The sequence below is a fragment of the Musca vetustissima genome, unplaced genomic scaffold, assembly GCF_032173495.1.
Source record: "Musca vetustissima isolate MV318-11 ecotype Yass unplaced genomic scaffold, APGP_CSIRO_Mvet_v1 utg1302, whole genome shotgun sequence".
NCBI lineage: Eukaryota > Metazoa > Arthropoda > Insecta > Diptera > Muscidae > Musca > Musca vetustissima.
The window spans coordinates 165,345-185,714 of NW_026876074.1; the positions used below are offsets into that span (position 1 = coordinate 165,345).

Consider the following 20,370-nt stretch of genomic DNA (forward strand, 5'->3'; position numbering starts at 1 on the left):
AAATGTTGTGCCGCCCGCTCATATTTCTCTGTGCATGCGTTTTACAAGATGTATTCAAGCGCAACAGGATATGGATGTATAGATGGAAAATGTACAGGATATATTAAGGAGGGTACCTTGATATTTTATCTAAACAAGAAGTTGTCATTGCATTGTTTGATTTTGGTCCTCGTTTTCGAATAACGGTCTCTAAATTGTACTTCTGTCTGCTGGTTGGGATTTCGTCCAATGATTTTTCCCATACCGGGTGACGAATCTTTGAATTCTTGTTATGACAGAAAAATCATACCGTTGTCGATTTATTCTTCGATTGGTTTTTTTTTATTATTTTCATATGTATGTATAACAATTAGTCATGATCTTGACTTTTTCACATTGTACCCATTTGAATAAATGCTCGATGACTTTTTCCCAACAAATATCGTAGATAAATGCATGCATATCTCACAATGTTGTAAACTCCAGAACATCATCGACATTTGCTTCAAGCTTCAAATTTGAAAAGAACGACTGAAGAAGATTCCTTTGTCGTTGATGCTGCTAACAATGATGGCAATGTCGATGACGAGTTTGACAACGAACAATCAACCCACAATCTGTTAAACCCAAGCAGCAGCAGACGTATTAGAAGAACAGCAGATTTAGTGCTAAAGAAATGTTTTGATTTTTCTTTTGGTTGGTGGATTCGCCTGGGCGTTTGGTTTTTTGAACTATTCATTTTCTTGGCGTTTCTCGTTCACTTTTTTTTTGGAACAAATCGATATTTGTCCTTTTTCAAATACTTTTTTTTTTGAGAATTGTTAAAGGACAAATATTAGGAAATTTGAATGTACGAATAAGAAATGATGAATTCGTAAGTCATTTGACTATTTTCTTTTGGTATGCGAAAAAGAAGAATGAGAACTATATTTAAAAAACGATTCCCAATTTTGTTTATGTGAGAATTTCAAAATATTCACGTCTTAAATTCATAATTAATATTAAATACTATTCAAAGGAAAGGACCCTAAATGTTCTAATTTTAACGATGAATCAAATATAAAACTGATAAAGCAAAATCGTCATGTGTCATGTCCTGAGATGGAGACATCTTTGGGTATTTTTTAATATAGGCTTTGCATGAACACCTGGCCGTAAGAAATGATTTTTCTCTTTCAATACCGCATAATTTACAATTCGCTTAAAAAATGCTCGTATCGATTGGTAATTTTGAAAAAATAGGATCGCTATGCCTCCAATTATGTTTATGATATCGTCACAAGTGTCTGTGGGTATGAGCCCGAAACAACAAATTGTGTCATCGTTTTTTACAAATTCAACCGATACCTCTGTGACTAAATGGACCGAATATGGACTAGATCGGATTATGTTTTGCTAATGCTTCCATATAATAATAAGCCCAGTATTTTTAGAATTCTAATTTACCGTAGCTTGATTCAAAGTGGCAAGAAATATATTCATTAAAAAAAATTCCTAAAAAATTAAATATTCAAGTAACTCAAATCAAAGTTGAAGTGCGTTAAATTTTTTTCCAGATATAACAAAAAAAATATATATAATTCAATCACATTTGAAACTGAGTTCTATAGTACAGAATAATCTTTTAAGCCAGCTTAATGATCGAAGTTTTGGCATGAAAAGGAAAGCCAGGAGAAAAATCTACGCACCCACCATTATGCGACGCGTTTCGTATAATGGTATGTTAAGCGCCTCATCAGGGATTTTGTGCAATGTGGCTTTACAAAGGTCGTTTGCTGATAATTTTGATTTACAGTGAGTCACAGTCAAAAGTAGCCGCGTGTTAATTAATTAATATAATGTTATTCTTTTTTATATGAGAACACTAGCTACGTTGTTAGCGAATCTTTTTATTGTTAAAATAAATAAACCATAATTTAGCTACTCAATATATTTTTGGATTAAATATAAATTTGAAACATTTTTATTGTACGTTTAATATCTTAATTTTTTTAAGAAAATCTCAGATGCTTGTTGCCTTTATCCTACTTAATCGAGTACAACTTACTTATTTTTATATTTTCCAAAAGTGTACTATTTTCTCGATTCTCCCGATGGATCAATGTAAATAGTACCATAATACGTTTCTTTAAACTTTTTTGTTCCTTTAATACTAATGGTAAATCATGTAGTACATTTTAGTACTTGTAAAATATTGCAAAATTTAGTATTTCTGGTGCGTTACAAAATCCTCAATGCAAAAAATTGCAGTATAATATATTTCCAGTATGGTCGAAAACATCATTGGAAATATATATCAGTACTATTATTTTAGAAATGTTTTGAAACATTTTCCTTTAAAAGTGCCAACACTTTAGTACTTGTGGTGTTCAGCGGCGTACCGCCATATACAATGTTTTGTTCTTTTTAGTACATTTTAGAACTCATTTCTGCAAAATATTTATGTATAAAGGTTTATTGTCATAGTTCCAGATAAGTATTTAATAACAGGGCCTATCTTTGTCCGTGCTGCCGTACACAGTATTTAGAACTTGTATTCCATTCGTATTCTATTTGTTTATAATATACATAATTACATACCGAATTTCAGAATTATACTTTTTCCCATAAAGTGCAATAATTTGTATTTTTGGTGATATTTAGTTCGAATTTTCAAAAAACCAAGCCTCTTATTTGCACTAAGAGTTGGACATTTTTGTACTCTAAATTTACATTTATATTTTTTACCATTGACTGCGGTACAAATATTAGTACAATTTTCCAAAGAAATATTTATGCGTATCGCTTTATTTGTAATAATTAAGTTACAAACAATTTCAGATTTCAATCTTTAACTTTTGCATTATAATTTAATATTTTGTACCATTTTAGTACTAATTTCAAAAATATATTACTGTATAGCATAGTATTTGTAATAGTTAAATCTATTTGCAATTGAAATTTAGTACATTATACTACAGTATTTAGTACTAATTTCAAAAGAATTATGCATATCGTTCTATTTGCAATAGAAATTTAGTATGTAATTTCTGATTCCTATTTCTACCAGTTGCATTTTATTTTATTATTTAGTACTAATTTATATTATTTGTAGGGTAAACGCACCTAATTTCGGCATGTATATCTGTTTTATATAACTTCAAATAACTAAAAAATTCTATAACTAAATATGAAAAATACCTTTAATAATCTTCAATGACACTGCTATATATCTTTGTGTAAAATTTAATCGAGCTAAGTTCATTTATTTAGTCAAAAATTGGCATTTGGTCAATGAGGTTTGTCAACACTAGCGATAATTCATGTTTCTTAAAAAAAAAAATAGTGGGCATGACGATTTCAAAAGACTTGTTACTATATTCAAATTATATTTTTTTCACAAGGATCTTCTTCATAATTGCAAATAACATAGAGTAGAACACTTCAGAATTTAAAAACAATAAAAAATCAGTAAAAACAAATGAATATGCGTTAAGTTCGGCCGGGCCGAACTTTGGATACCCTCCACCATAGATATACTGACAGGTACTAGAAATGAAAATATAGGGAACATACCAAAAAGTGGACCTATACCGACATTTCTATGTAAACTATAATAAAAATTTCAGAAATTTTTAATGGATAATTATACCCTCAGCCTTATGGCTAATGAGGGTATATACAATTTACACCGTGAAAATGTGCCTCATCGAAGTATTGGTTCTAGACCCCATGTTTCTTTGGACCAAATCCGTTTCAGAAAATTTACATTTCATCCAAACTTTGCCAATCTTATTATTTTTTCCAAACTTAGTTCAAATTCGAAGATAGGGAATATCGGTCCACTCCTTCTGGTACTTCCCACACAGGGGCTAGGTTTAAATACGGGTTATAGTTCATATATAGTTCATTATCGAACCTTATGTTCTAGTTTTTTATCTCGATATCCTCCACAGGTGATATATTACAACAGAGTTTTAGAACCAAACCCAAAACGCGGAACAAATTTCATAACTATTTTAATATAAAAAAGGGGTTATATGGGGACTACCCCAAAAAGGGGGTACATATTAAAAATTTTTTATAGAGAAATTTGTTACCATATTCGACTACAAAATACCAAATTTCAGCGAATTCGGTTGAAAAACGTGCTCAAGAACCCCAAAATAGCGAAAATTGGGGGCTACCAGAAAAATTGGACCTATATTTATAATTTTTGATGGAAATATTTGGCACCCAAAAGGAACCAAATGTACCAAATTTCAGCGAAATCGGTTGAAAAACGCGCTCAAGAACCCCAAAATACCGAAATTTGGGGGGTACCCTTATATGGGGGCTATCCGAAAATATGGACCTATATTCATAATTTTTTGTGGAGAGATTTGGTACCTATTGAGAACTCAAAATACTAAATTACAGCTAATTCGGCGGAAAAATACGTTAAAACCCCCAAAATACTGAAAATTAGGAGGTACCGTTATATGGGGGCTACCAAAAAAAGTGCCTATATTTATAATTTTTTTGGAGACATTGAGTACCCAATAAGAACCCAATGTACCAAATTTCAGCGAATTCGGTTGAAAAACGCGCTCAAGAACCCCAAAATACCGAAAATATGGGGGGTACCCTTATATGGGAGCTATGCCTAAACGTGGACCGATAAAGCCCATCTTCGAACATGACCTGCCTGCAGACAAAAGACGACTCTATGCAAAATTTTGGCGATCTATCTCAATTCGTTTAGACGCTAGAGTGATTACAACAGACAGACGGTGATTACAACAGATCAAGAATATATATACTTTATAGGGTCGGAAATGATTATTTCGATGCGTTACAAACGGAAAAACAAAACTAATATACCCTCCATACTATGGTGGAGGGTATAAAAATAAAAAATTAAGGTTTTCCTATAGTCGGCATATGGGTGAATAATAAGCACCTTTTCGATCATTTTGGCTCAAAATGGAAAAAAATGTTATATAAGTCCTCTAAATAACGATTATCTTATAAAAAATTATTTTTTAGTGTTTTGTATAATAGAAGACACGAATTTAATCTCAAATTCTTTTAACATCTGAAATGTCTTATTTGGTCATGCCGAGAATTGGATAACTGGTTCCCAATGTCGGTACAATGTTTTATAATTGTAATATTTTAATAAATAATATTATTTTATATAACTTTTTCAATACAACACTGATGGAAACGTCCCATAGTAATAATTTATTATTGCAAATAGCAGAAAAATCAATTGAATATATAATTTTTGTTTAAGTAAAATGTGACATGTTGACTATTGGAACATAACATGCCGACAATTTGAAAAATGTGCCGACTATTGGCACAAAGGCACTATTTTACATAATTATTAATTTAATTTACTTTAATACAAGTTAGTTAAACAAATTTGTATTCCATCGGGGAGTAAATAAAATTTCTAAACAGATGTACCTAAATACAATATCGTGTAAAAGATGCACTTGGAATGGTGAAACGTTTAAAAAGCGAAAATTCTTAAAGTGCCGACTATTGGTGCACTTACCCTATTGGGGCCCAAAACCGAAAAGCAAATTTAACTTTTTTGGGTCGAATGGACCAAGTAAGGTAAGGCATAGTGTCGTGAATAAAGTCGTGGACCCTAATGAGAGAGCATTATATCGTCTTAATTTCCATTTGCTTTGAAAGCATTCCCTCTCAAATATACCGATTGTGGGCATCTTTTAATCGTGACACACTAATATTTATATGATATTGATTTGCATTTTTCATATCAAACGGAGTTGAAACCACACATTTATCATCTTGTGAGCCAATTTTTAAGGATTGACTGTATATAACAGATGTTTTTTGAGTTAACAGCAGGGGATAAAGCGATAAAACATACAAAGAAAACATATATTTGGTATGAGGGTTGCAATGTGAAGTATTATGGTGATAATATGTATTGGCAACTTGTTATGTGTTGTAACTGACATGTTGTCAGTGTATATTTGTGGCATGACACAGCAACCAAAAGCTCAATAACCAACTCATGAAATGATAACAGTCAGAAACCATGAAAGCGATTTAAATTATCGGTTATGCAACTGCCAAGAGGATTTAGCGGTGTATATAATGCTATAAATGGATTAATTATTAGGATAACGGATTAGTTTTGTGATATAATATAATAAAAATGTTTACGGCATATTAAAAGAGAGATGTTATACGAAGCTTTGATATAAAAAAATATTCTTTGTAAGGTAACTTAAATTTAAATCAAAATAAATTTATATTTTGTTCTCCCCTCCTGTTTTCCAGTAATTTTCCTTATTTTTCATTTATACCCTGATATTAGACTACCACAGTCCTAACTAAATTGCACACACCATATGTTTCATTACGGCATATTTGCTTTATGAATACTTTATTAAATGTATTTTTAAACTATTTAATTGTTTTTCTTTGGCAAATTTTCGGCATCGGTTTAGTTTTGGTTTCTATTTTTTGTACAACAACTGTAAGTTTGTTGAGTGCAACTAAAGTTTTATTTAGTCTAAATAATTTGAATATTTATTTACATAGCCTGGCAGTTGTTATGGCAATAGGAAATGACGGATTTGTAATTTGAAATGTAAAGACTGGGGCCTTTTTTATGAAACTTCTATATATCAATATATGTCATACGTCTAGCACTTTCAAAAATATTGCAAAAAAAAAAAAAAAAAAACTTTGTCGAAACATGGGCCCATATTTTTCTGCAACGACGTTGTTTCTTGGGCTGGAAAATGCGCTTGAGCCCACATAAATATTGCCTGTGGAGCTATATTTACCCAACAAGATCATGAAGGGCTAAATTACAGTCACACCTACGCAAGGCAATTAAAATAGTTAAAATGTGTCGGGACCTTCACGTATGGGAATATCAAATTACAAATAATTCGGTTGGAAATCGGACATAAATTAATTTATGGAACTTAATATGGGGCTAAGGTCAAAGGACCTTTATTGATCATTTCTGCATATTTGTTACTCACCCTCCGAGAATTCATAATGGGAAAATTTTTTGAATGGCAAATGCGGCTGAATAGAAAACCCTTTCGGCAAATTCCCCAGATTAACCCCCAGCTTAGATGAATATGAATATTTACTACGAGGGCGACTATATATATATTAGGTTAGGAAAAATTCATTATGAAAATGTCGATAAAATCGTAGAAATGGTCGAAGTTGACCGGCATGTTAACAGTCGTAACATCGCCCAGGAGCAAAAAATCCACAATAAAACTGTTTTAAATCATTTACACAAAGCTGGATTCAAAAATAAGTTCGATGTTTGGGTGCCTCACCAATTAACAGAAAAAATAGGATGAATCGAATTTCCAGCTGCGAAGCCTTGGCCAAATGGAATGAGGTAGACCCGTTTCTTAGACGGATGGTGACGGGAGATGAGAAATGGATCACATACGATAACCCTGTGCGAAAACGATCGTGGCCAAAGAGCGGGAAGCACCTCAAACGGTGGCCAAACCAGGACTAACGGGGGAAGGGGATTATTTATTATGAGTTGCTTCCATATGGCCAGACGCTAAATTCTGATCTCTATTGTCAACAATTGGGCCGTTTGAAGATAGCAATTGACCAGAAACGGCCAGAATTGGCCAACAGGAGTGGTGTCGTGTTCCACCAGGACAACGCTAGGACATACACATTTAAAATAGTCTTATAGTTTTCTCCAACATGATTTATGTAATTTTTCATCCGCTCTATGCATTTGTCGAAGTCCGTTTTCCACTCCGATGTCTCCACCCCCAAAACATGGTTCTTAAATTCTTCCACAACATCTTCTGTCGACGAAAATCGTTGACCATTCTTTTTTATCTTCATTGGGTGCCAATTATTAATCAATAGACACTTGTTGGAGCTGCTGTGTGGAAGATCCCATTGCTATCCTGTACAATAGTTCGTTTTTCGAATTTCTCCAATGAATTCAGGCAATATATTTTGGAAGATCTTTTTTTTTAAGTGGGTTATGGTCACATTGATTACTTTATAGTCTTCTCTGCCTTTCCCGAAAGTAATCTATGTGACCATATCCCACTTTAAAAAAAGAAAGGGATCAAGCTGGCTTACCTAAAAAAGTAAACAAACACATCCCTACAAACAAATGCCACACAGAATCTAAAAATAGACGACAGCACAGTCATTTGAATGGTCATCGCATAACAGCGATACCAACAAACATGTTATGTTGATGCTCTGCAAAGTAGAGAAGCATAACAGTGGAGTTATGGCATGGTTACATGTTCCGCCACAACATTTTCTGAGACTTTTAGATAATTCTCAAACAGATCGTACTCCAAAAGTACTTAGGCTTGACGTTGTGGATGTAACAAAATTGGGGAAGAAGTGTTTTTTGTTTAGTGGAGTGATACATTACTCCCTGGGACAATATCCCAAGCAAAAAACTAAGAGAACTGATGAGGATTTGTGGCGAAATCTGAAACTATAGTCTTCTCTGCCCTTCCCGAAAGTAATCAATGTGATCATAACCCACTTAAAAAAAGAAATACAAATCTTGTTGTTTTTTATTTTTAAAACAACCTGGCTTACCTAAAAAAGATAATTGTATATATATGGACCTGAGCTTTGATATAGTCCACACATGAAGGCATAGTAGTATTATGGCATAGTAGTATTATGGTATTTAAACCATTGTAAACAACAGAAAACATGGTCGTACGTCAAACTCTTCTGTCTACGTTTATCCTTCACCTCCCACTTACGTACTGCAATTATGTTTATTAAATTGAGGCCCTCTTTCTAAAACATTACAACCCCTCACTATGTTCTTCATGACTTTTTATATAAATATGTTTGTTGATAGTTGAAAAATTGCACTTGTCAAAAGTAGCAAAAAATTACAACAACAACAACAGGATTGACGTTGTGAAATATGTTGGTAAAAACAAACTTCAACATTATCAAAACACATTGCATCTCAAAACAACCACAGCAAATGAAAAATGTGTAATTTTTAACACAACACACACGCAGGCAAACATACACATACATCTACGTTATTACATTAAACACCATAGCACACTCATACGGATACATTAACTTGATACAACTTCTGTGATTCCCGCAGGAACAAAACAAAAAACGATTTATGTTTAGAATTTTCATATTTTATATAACTTTATATGTATATACTTGAATATATTTGATTCGACAACGGATGTATGTTTAGACACTATGATAGAATATTAGCTTCCGTTTCGATAACAAAAACAAAATTGGTTTCGTTTTTATAGTCAATTAAAATGAATATTTCGCTATGTAAACAAATAGAAGAGATAATATACACATGTACGTTGGTAGTTCTTTAATTTTTATTACTGTATACAAATATTAGCAACAGCAATCAGAACAATTGTTGATGTTGTTGCTATTAATGAAAATCTTGCAATTATGTTGCACAAATCAACTGCGTAAACATTTAATAGAAAATATTTGAACAAGTTTTCTTGGCATAATGAAAACATAGATTTTTGCAAATAGTTGAGATGAGATAGATGATAAGGGGTATTCAGCTTTGTGAAACGACAATAAATTCGGCCTAGCTGAAGTTCATAAAGACACACCATATATATATATATATATATATATATATTATTTATATTATCTATATGACTGAAGTGACTGACTGATCATCAACGCCCAGACGAAACGGCTAAAGCTAGAGACTTGAAATTCGGCATGTAGGTCGGGTTTGGTCCGTAGGCGTGTGATAAGGCGGGGTTTTGGAAATTCGTACTAAAAGGTACTTGAAAGTACTAAAAACTGAATTGCGCAGGAATGGTTAGACATGAATGTCTGAAATTTGGTACGTAGCTTTTTGGAAATTCGTTTTTTGAAATTCGTACTAAAAGGTACTAAAAAGTACTAAAAACTGAATTGCGCAGGAATGGTTAGACACGAAAGTCTGAATTTTGGTACGTAGCTTTGTCTATGACAAGCGAACTGGAATGCACTGAAAGAAAAAAATTCATCAATATGATGATTTTGGGCATTACTTTGATGAAATGTTTCTTCGATTTTGAGCTTACAACGCGTTTCATCATTATAATGAAGAATTTTACATCAAATTTTCATCAAAAATATTTATCAATTTAATGAAATAATGTCATCATATTGAAGAAAAAGTTCATTTAATTGATGTATTATTTCTTCCTTTCGATGAAAAAATATACTCAAATTGATGTTCTATTATCTCTATATAATGAATATTCTGCATCATTCCAATAAAAGGTATTCATCAAACTTACGTAATTTATTCATTAAAATTACATAACTTCAATGAATAAACTGCATCAAACTAATGTATAATTTACATTTAATCAATGAAGCCCTAACATCGAACTGAATTTTGTTTTCCGCTTTAGAAACGCCGTTCTAAATTTTACAAAATTCAATATAAATACAAATATTTTAGGCATTTAGGAAATATTTTTTATTAAAAAACTTAAAAAATAATTCATTACGGGTTTTACAATGAATATAGATTTCAATATTTCCTTAGAATAATGAATTAATAAATAAATGTGATAAAATTTAAAAATGTACATAAGCGTTTGAATTATATTCAAATACAAAATTAAATATTAAATGTAGATAATTTATATATAAATCAGTTCTCGGTATAATTTAAATCGCTTAAAATATTTAGTATTTTTGAAAAATTTTTTGTGTGAGCTGATTTCATGTCATAGAAGTACTCTTGAACAAAGATCCAGAACTGATTGGATGCTCCGGGAAATTCTTAATTAAATAAGAAAAAGCTTTTGAAGCAAGTATCTAGTGCTCGCTGGAAATCTACAAAATGTAGCAATGCATGGTCTAAATAAACATAGAAATTGTAGTCATTATCTTCTAAATTGTCATCTCCAACAACAAAAATAAAAGGTTGAATATTCTCATTTCTCTTTTCTAAGAAATTTAAGTGGTTGTCTACTTCTTGGATACTTCGTGCGAGGAATATTGACGATTCTTGGGAGTCTTTTATGGTGTATTTCCCATACGTTTTCTTTCCATCTTTATCTTTACGGAGGTATTTTGATGTTGGATATAAGTAGCCGTGTAGACACCAAGTCAAGCGCATCATAAATAAAGACATGTTTGAAGCTACAAAATTAAATAAAAATATTAGTTATTTAATGATATGCATCTAATGAAAATTGATTCGTAACAAACCTGCGTCTGATGGATCAATTCTATCGAAAACTGATTTAATTCCAGCATCTTTAATGTATTTTTCCTTCTTAATCACATTATACACCGTAATAAGTTTAGTTTCCCATTCGAATATTGGTGTGTAGTCTTTATGCAGCACTCCGAAGTCCATGTTAATCTAAACGGAATATCAACACACACATGTAGAAAGAATATTAAATTAAGATGGACATATAAATTAAGATACTTACCAACTTTACTCCAAGACCCTCTTTATACTGTGGCCAGGTTTTAAATATATCCTTAAGGTTATCGTGCTCATCAAAAATTTGACGTATTCGGTAATTTGCGCATGACTGCCACATTTTTAAAAATTGTTCTTGGTCGACATTATCGTATTTTAAACTATGAATTATTTCTTTGGCGTTTTCTTCAGAAACTATAATAAAAACCCAAATTTACTACATTTGTATAAATCATAACGTTTTTTTCGAATAATTTACCGATATAATCTGCAGGTTTGGATGCCTTAGGTGAATTGACATCTCTATCTTTCTGATAAATGTGATTTCTTTTCATATTGTTGTATTTTACATATAGCTTTCCACGTCTGTCGGTGCGGTAAGAATGGAGTTTCTCATTGGGAAACATTTCTATTATTTGTTTTTCCAAATTATAGCTTTCTTGTAAAGACATGCGCAACTCATTTGCATGAAAATAACTAGCTATTGTTGTAATTATTAAATTTCGTTGATCTTCATTTATATGTTCGTATTTTTTATATGTCTCTAAAATTCTTTTGCCAATTTTATTTTGGTTCAAAATTGTCGTCAGTTTTACACAGGTATTGGAGTCAAAGCGTTCTTTCAGAGGTTCTTGAGATAAAGTAATAGAAGAACAGCTAGATTTCCGTGAGATAGACGAAATATTGGCCACGTCTGAGTAATATTCGTTTTCAATAGGTTTTCCGATTTCTTCTCTCCATTTATTAATATTAAACTCAAAAACTATTTTGTCTCCTAATTTAAATCTTCGTGTGAGTTCCTCTAAATGTTTTCTGTTAATTATTTGTAAGACATCAATCGTTATATTTTCATCTGGAAAATACATTAAATAAATAAGCTTTAATTTTAAGTTATATTATATATTACCTTTTAAGTTGGAAAGTAAATGTAGTAAGTTCCATTTTTTGAGTAGAATTTCTAATTGATGTTCAATAGCTGCCATTTTTATATATATTAATATAACTCTTTTATTCTTATCATATATTTTCCTGTATGGGTTTTTATGGCTGTTGTTGGATGTCCAATAAGATTTTTGATATTGACCGCAAAGGCTCCCTCTACTTTGTTGACGTGTATCTCAAAAGCTCTATAATGGCTACAATAAACAACGTCTTTAAATCGTTCACCAAATATATAAATATGGTTATCCAAACAAAATACATTTATAATTCTATAAATATTATAGTCAATTTCGCATTCAGCAACGAAAAGATCCTTTTTGTATACAATGTTTTGTAATATAACCTTATTATAAAAATATAACTGTCTTTTAGGTATTTTAAGTTGAGCACATATATCATCATTTAATTCACACACGGTTAAATCTTTTTGTAAAACAACAAGATTATTGCTTGTAGACGAGTTTAGCAAAAAGTTTGAAAAAGTGAACTGATATTTTTTCTCTAATGAAAAACATATGTTTTTTCGTGAAGTTATAGCATGTGTGTACAACTTAAAACTGCGGTGTTTAGACTCAAATTGGAAACTCCAGAACTTCCGCACAGGTCCGCATTTTCTTATTATTTCCGGATAGTGAACTAACAAATGATATTTTGGTTTCAAATTAGTTTTAAAAAGCCTAATGAAATCTTTATTATGTTTTTCAATTAGATTTTCTAAAGAACTTATAGAAAACTCCGTAACCGAAAATTTGAGAATTTTTTCTACAATTTGTATAAGTGTTAAAATAAATATCCACACCTCATCATCGTCTGGAATCATATCACCAACAATTAATGGAAAATATAATAAAAACGTCATCATTTCCTTTGCTGACATTTTTAAATGGCGATTTTTGAGATGAGTTATAGTAATTTTGGGCGAAATATTTCCTATTTCAAGTTCCCCGTAATCGAACTTTTGTTTTCGAGCATTAAGGGTTTTCAAAGAGAAATATTTCTTGGTATTTGTGAAATAAAGTATGGCAAAAGACAAATCATAATGACAAATTCCTTCGAAAACGTCGTGCATTGCATCTACGCTCAAGTTGTCAACAACATGGAAAGACGGAATTTTGTTAAATACACATTCGCTTACGATGCCAGTCTTAGATGGATCCCCGGTATTTACGTCAAGCCTATAATTTGCATATGTCCTCTTAAGACTTGGAATAGCGGACGTTGTTACGTTACTCATATTTTTGTCAATTCTGCATAATCGGCAAAATGTACCACTAAATGATTTTCTGTAGCCTAATATGGTGTTAAGACCTAAATTATCACCAATAATTAAACAAGGCAAAAAGTGAGGATTATACACTTTACCGTTGTTTAAATCGATTTCAATGCCTGCCACTTCTAGATCTATTAACTGGTTAACAAGTGGTAACAAACACTTGTCGATTCCATGTACTTGCAAGTCACTACTTTTAATTGATGCCGCTAAAAATATATGGTCCAATTTGGTATCTTCATTTGGTAAAACAGGAAAAGAGAAGTAAAAGTTTGTTACGGTATGAGTTGTGGAATGTGCACCCAAAGGATTGTTTAATTCTATATCGTCGGAATATAGAAAGTAAGGAATTACAAGTTGGTTGGGATACATAGCGGCCTTCTTTTTCCACATATCTCCTTGCACGATTTTGGTAAATTGCGAAGATTTGTTTAAAGATTCCATATGATCAATCATTTTTAACAATAAGTTATCTTTTTGAAGAATTTTTTTGAAAGAATGTCTTAGGGAAAGCGTTGCCATTGTGGTCTCTTTTTCAGCGAAAGTTATATTGCCTTTTTTGTGAATGAGCTCGCCGCTTTTGTCAATGACAGAAATGTTTAAATCTTCACACAAATCTCTTTTTTTAAGTTCTTTAGTTAATAAGTACTCAGATTTTATTGAATTCAAAACTTCATTGCAACAACGAATAGTTTTAAATAATTCCTGCTTTGAATCCAAATCTAATTTGCCAGCAAATTTTTTGAAAACGTCTAGAAGTGGTAAAATTACAAGATTGTATTGAGAAGTCTGAATATTTTCAGCGTCCTTTCGACTTAAGTTATTTATGGAATACAAACCAGTCTGAAACTTTAAATTATTTTCAAAAAGATTTTCTATTACTGGTACTTCATCGAATGTTCCAGAATCAGAAGTCTCTTCACAGTGGCTCTCGATGCATACCTCTTTAGGTACATATTTTTTGTGTAGTATATTTTTTTCCAAATTCCTAAAATCACTTTGACTTGGTAATTTTTTCGTGGAGCCGCAATGTTTTTCCACAAATATTTCTCTGTGAACTTTTGTAAGATGCCTTTTAAAGGAACTTTTAGTTGTGAATGCGCTGTTACATATCGTACACCTGAATGTATCACTATTTTGGAAACCATGAAATGTTTGCAAATGCCACAAATATTTTTCTATATTACTAAAATTTTTAGAACATATAAAACACTCCATTTTAACTTACAACACTTCTATTAGCTCCAATGCACAAAAATATTACAAACACTTTTATCAACGTCTGATCACAATAAATGTCACTTTACAAATGATATTTTCTTATTATTCAAGCACTGTTTCGCACGCTGCAGACATAACGGGATTTTCTCAATTGGCATGCCAGAGATGTGACTTTGCATTTTATGCTAGAGTTTCTTTCGTTTATCTGAAAACTACCAAAAATAGTTTTAATACAGCAATAAAATGTTATTGAAGTTTAACCCCGCAAACGGTAGAAAAATTAATAAACTAAAGGATGATATAAAAGACATGTAATAAATTAAAAATCTTAAAACCAATTCTTATTCAAGATTATGTTGTTTAAAGGTAATAACTCCCATGCCTGAATAAGTATACTACAAAAGCAATGTTTTTGTGTGTGCGTGTTTTCGAAATAAACGCACAAACATCAGGGGGTGGAAAAATTAAAACTAAAAACATTTAATGATAGCTTTCTTCAATTTGATAACTAATTTCATTATGATGATTATGACATGATGACCACAAATTGATGAAAGTTTCTTCATTTACTTGATGACGGTGTTTTTCAGCCGAAAACATAAAACATCAAATTGAGCACCGATTTCATAAAAACAATGTTTTTTCTACACCAATTTGATGAAGATTTTTTGATAATTTTTTTTCATTACCTTGATGATGAACTTTTCTTTCAGTGTAATCTTATTCATCAAATAGAAAAGTTATTTTTACAGCACCTCAAGTTATCCGAGTTAAATCCTATGTCAAAGTTTCCATTTCCATGTCTGTCTTTCCGCTAAAATCTAAATATGGCTCGTCATATTTTGTACTAGGCATATACAATTTTGAAAAGAATTTGGTGTTACTAGGATAGTTGGTATTAAAACGGATCATATCTATCCACGTTTTGAAATAACCTCCATATAACTGCAAAGCCTTTTTATTTGGATTTGGCGTTCTTAGAGAACACACCGAAGCCTCCACAATAATCCTTACAATCTTTGAAAATGTTTAAATGTGTAATCTGACATTACATAGTGCTACATGTCTTCGCCCAGAAAATGTTAATATAGACAAATTTTTTGAAATAGTCCTCAAAGGTAATTCACGGATCATTTGTGTATTTTTCGATCCGGCTCTTTTGTTGAAAAAGTGCATGCGATTTTTATTGTGCCATATGAGAGAATGCTCATCAGGCATATACATGCTCATCAGGCATATAGGGCAATAAGGCTTACACATGTCGTTACTTGATATGTTGTATTTATATCGAATTTTGTTGCGAAATTGCATCTACGAAATTTGTCAACACACTAGAACATTTCTTTTTTAGAGCAGATTTTTCTTGTAGTGTCAGACTTTTTTCGTACGGACTACAATATTCTTCCTTCTATGGCATACAACTACAACCTTAGGAAGATAAGGAGGTGGCTAAGAAGCCGGACAACAATCAACAGAAGCCATGGGAAACAGGGTTCAAATCCCAGCCGGGGTCAAACTGCATTTTTGAGTTTTATGCCTTTTTTGTTTTCGACCTTACGAGTGACAGAGGAATTTCTGCAGCTTCTCAATAAGAGCATGTAAGAGATATTCATCTGATTTTTAAGCAACATTAATTCTGATATAGCGAACAATTCTGCATAATTAGACCAAGAATAACAATCAATCGGTAATATTCGGCCGGTGTAGCTGGTGATATTCTTAATTTTATGACATTTATAAGGGCATAATCGACTTCGAGATCGACCCTTTTTCATTGGGTCGCGAATGGCATGGTATCACCTCATAATTAAACATTATGTATTAAATTTCTAGTTTCCCTTTTCCCTAAAACTACAATTTTTGCAATCGACCTATACATATCCAGATTCTCATCACAATTCCTACGCCATCTTGATCTTAAGCGTAGCCTACGAGCATTCATCGTCCTCCTCCATCTCGGAGGACACATTTTTTACTATTCTCACCTACCCCTCTTCTACAACAATTTTAATGATTTTATCTTTCAACTTAACGACATTTTCCTCATTTATTTTTCAATTCCCTTTTATCTAGGCCAGCCTTTTCTCTCAAATATATTCTCTACGAATAATGCTGCTTCAATTAAAACATGAATAAATCATTAACGAAATTCACATCGGAAAAAAGAACCACAACATTTTAACTTCACCAAGCCAAGCAAGAGTTTTGGCCTGGCCTGGCTGACGGGCTGTTTGCCTATCAGCCACGACGCTATTGTTCATTTTGTGGACTACAAAGCCAACATTAAAGAGTGCAAAAATATTTTCAAAAGTTCTCCTTTACTTCCACTTTCTTCTTCCTCCTTCATTATCTGACTAAAGTCATTATGCCGAACAATTGTTATCAAGTGTGAAGCATTCTAGTTGTCCTTCATTCTTTGGCAGCTTGTTGCTTCACTATAGACAGATTTAAGAATATTGAATGAAAATTAAGGCAGGCATGAGAACAATAACATTCCTAAGAACAACAAAAATCAAGATAGGAGAATTTTTTACTTGAAGAAAAAAACGGAATTTTTAAAAATCATTAATAATGTCAGGCGACAATGAATAGCGGCGTGAAGAAAAAATCCATTAATGGCATAAAAAGTTCTACAATGGATTTTTCAACTTTTTCTTCAATTCGTTTTCAATATATATATCCTTCGCATTTTCCAGTACTTTCGTCCCGGGTTTTTCTTGTTCACCAAAAGGAAACCGGAAATGAGAGATTTTTTACGGTGATTTTTCAAGTGCGTGACAAATACAGCCGGACACAGCCTGAGGCCGTTTAAATTGTGAGGAATAATGAAAAGCAAATACATTTTATAATATGTCCCGCGTTTTTCTTGGAAATCAATAAAATTGAATATTTTAATGCTTTTATGGAATTTAACTGGAAATTAACTAAATAGTGTATATTAGGGCGGGCCAAATTGTTTGTCGATTAAATCCAGCCCCTAGGATGATTCTATGAACAATTCTAAGAAACTTTGGTGAAGGAACCATAGGACTATCTCGATTTTTGAGTCTCCCACTGGTTTTTGGGTTCGAGAAATTGATTTTTGTTTTTTATTTTTACCTATTCCAGAGAGCGTAGCATATTTTAACTATTTTTTTCGTCTATTTTCTGAGAAAAATTACAAGTTTTTCGGTAAAATTGGTAAAAATCGAATTTTTAAACAAAATTATGTTACAGGGAAAAGATCATTTTTTGAAAAGTGGGAGACTCGAAAATCGAGAAGGACCTATGGTTCCTTCACCAAAGCTGCTTATAATTTTCCATAGAATCATCGTAGGGGCTGGGTTTAATAGAATTCTTCTGCTCCACACAAATTGACCCGCCCTAGTGTATATCTACCCATTACTTCAAGCACCTTTCAGCTCAAAGGCCCTATTTTTTAACCTTAAATGTTTCTCGTTATGAAAAATTCGCATTTATATACATGTTTGAATAAAGTAATGTCTCCTTTACGTTTCTAAAATAAAAATAATATGTTCATTATAATATAATAAAATTGTATACCAATTAATATTATTTTTTTATTTAATAACTAATGTTTGCATAAATTAAGCTGCACCTAATTTAACCACTATTAAACACCAATTAAATTAAACAGTAAATTTGTAACTTGACTCGAATAATAAACTAATAATCATTTTTATTAATTTGTTTATTTTCATTACAGGTAAATGCATTTTCTGAAAATATATATGTACATAGTTAATGTGTCAAGTAAGTTGTCAATAATTACAATATGTGACCTTTGAAAATATTTACAATAACAACTTTGTTTGTATGTACGTATATGGGGAACATTAACAGCAACACTCACAGCGTAAAAGGAACCGCCATTAGGTGACAAATCACCTTCAATGACGTTTTCATACAAATCATAAAATATACTAACAGAAAATAACAAAATATATACCTATCAGTAAACATTGCAATTACACAGAGTTGCCAATGTGGATAAAAAATTCTACACAAAAAGATTGTATGAAAAAAAGTATTTATATACCTTATTGTTGATCTATACTTTACAAGAAATCTATCAGTAATATAAAAAAAGATGAATAATAGTCGACATTTTTAAATCCTATATTCTAAATTTCAATTTTTTACATTTGCTTGCCAAATTGGCAACACTTAATTTATAACGCATATATTATTTTATATTTTCTTTTTATGATTTTCATCACTCACACACCTCTAATAATATTGACAAACTTGTCATTTTAGTATGTGACAAATGGTGTCTAGCTTACTGTCAAACAAGACCTCGTGTAGAATAACCTAAGATAACAGATAAACATTGGGTTCTATACATTGTATATTGCCTGAACCAACACATACATAAATGTACGTCATCGAATGCTATAAAAAACTCTACAATAAACCTTAAATAATATTTATAACTCCAATGTATGTGTGCGTGTGTGTGCGAAAATATACATAGCTCAAATTGCACTGCAATATTTCCCCATCGCCCAACATTTTAAAAATAAATTGAAAGCTATTTGTAACTCTTGATAGATTCACTAGAAAATAGAAAAAAGTCAATGGTTTATTTTCGATTTGAGGGGAAAATAAATCGATAGCTTAGCTAAGTTAAGGCCAGTGCTCAAACAAAATGATGATGTTCAATAAGGAGTGATATATATATAAAGTATTATGTTTTCGAAATAAATAGAAACCAGGTCGCACTAAAACAGTATTATATTTTGAAGTTCGCATATTTAGGCCGGTAGAATTGTAAATTGTATTTCACATTTCCTGCATTACGCGGAATTAAATACTAAAAAAATATGAGGAGTATTTTTAGCGAAATTTTAAATGATGTTTTATCTGTCGTTATAAAACATCCCATTCTTATAACATTTGACAATATCATATAACCATATTTATTTCACCTGAAATCATCATTCCCTGCCATAATGCAAAGCCTCTTATTCTTATTGGATGAAAAACAATAATCCGTTTAAAATGTCGAAAATTGTCGATGATTCAAAAACAACGATCAATTAGCATAAGCCCCATATACGAATGACATCATCACAAGAAAAAAATCCCTTGAAATATGCATGAAGTACCAAATCATACTGACAAATTCGTTACACATGTAAGAGAGACAGCTGCAATTGAAATAAACGCAACAACTACAAAATTGGGTCACATTTTAATCCTCCACAGATTTCGTTAAATGCAATCAACAGGGCAATGGAACAGAATTGGAAAAAGGTTTCGTTTTAAATTTAATTTTTATTTTCTATAAATATTGGGAATTTAACAATAACCCATATAAGGTCCTGCAATTTCTTTTTGAATCTACGCCTAAGCCTGGCCTGGAAAAATATTTCAAAAATGCAAGCTTAAGGTCTTCAAAAAAATATTAAAAAAAATCCACGCCTAAGGTCCTCGAAAAGTATTCTAAATAGCTCATGCCTAAGGTCCTGGAAAAATTATTTTATATAGTTCATGTCTGAGGCACTGGAAAAAT

At 31.6% G+C, this 20,370-nt stretch overlaps 2 protein-coding genes across 3 annotated transcripts; both read right to left on the bottom strand.

Moving 5' to 3' along the window:
* Window positions 1-10,491: 10,491 nt before the first annotated feature.
* Window positions 10,492-11,863, bottom strand: LOC133338605 (uncharacterized). The gene is made up of 4 exons (XM_061546771.1): window positions 11,679-11,863; window positions 11,427-11,614; window positions 11,197-11,353; window positions 10,492-11,127 (listed from the first exon to the last, which is right to left on the bottom strand). The coding sequence occupies exons 1-4, from the start codon at window positions 11,824-11,826 to the stop codon at window positions 10,766-10,768; spliced, it is 855 nt and encodes a 284-aa protein (XP_061402755.1). The 5' UTR covers window positions 11,827-11,863; the 3' UTR covers window positions 10,492-10,765.
* Window positions 11,864-11,967: 104 nt separating this feature from the next.
* LOC133338604 (uncharacterized) lies at window positions 11,968-14,933 on the bottom strand. Of its 2 annotated transcripts, XR_009754635.1 has the most exons (3): window positions 14,860-14,933; window positions 12,327-12,555; window positions 11,968-12,272 (listed from the first exon to the last, which is right to left on the bottom strand). XR_009754635.1 is itself a non-coding variant. In XM_061546770.1 (2 exons), exon 1 carries the CDS (start codon window positions 14,001-14,003, stop codon window positions 12,414-12,416), a length of 1,590 nt encoding a protein of 529 aa, XP_061402754.1. In that variant the 5' UTR covers window positions 14,004-14,023; the 3' UTR covers window positions 11,968-12,272; window positions 12,327-12,413. The 2 variants fall into 2 exon arrangements, 1 of the variants encoding a protein (XP_061402754.1); XM_061546770.1 differs by lacking the exon at window positions 14,860-14,933 and having other exon boundaries at window positions 12,327-14,023.
* Window positions 14,934-20,370: the final 5,437 nt, after the last annotated feature.

Bases quoted from the DNA above. Each gene is read 5' to 3' on its own strand.
- LOC133338605 (XM_061546771.1), bottom strand. From the start codon at position 11,826: ATGTTTCCCAATGAGAAACTCCATTCTTACCGCACCGACAGACGTGGA. The intron at 11,354-11,426 runs GTAAGTATCTTA...TATTCCGTTTAG, and splicing joins AGGGTCTTGGAGTAAAGTTG to ATTAACATGGACTTCGGAGT. The intron at 11,128-11,196 runs GTTTGTTACGAA...TTAATTTTGTAG, and splicing joins AATTGATCCATCAGACGCAG to CTTCAAACATGTCTTTATTT.
- LOC133338604 (XM_061546770.1), bottom strand. From the start codon at position 14,003: ATGTATCCCAACCAACTTGTAATTCCTTACTTTCTATATTCCGACGAT.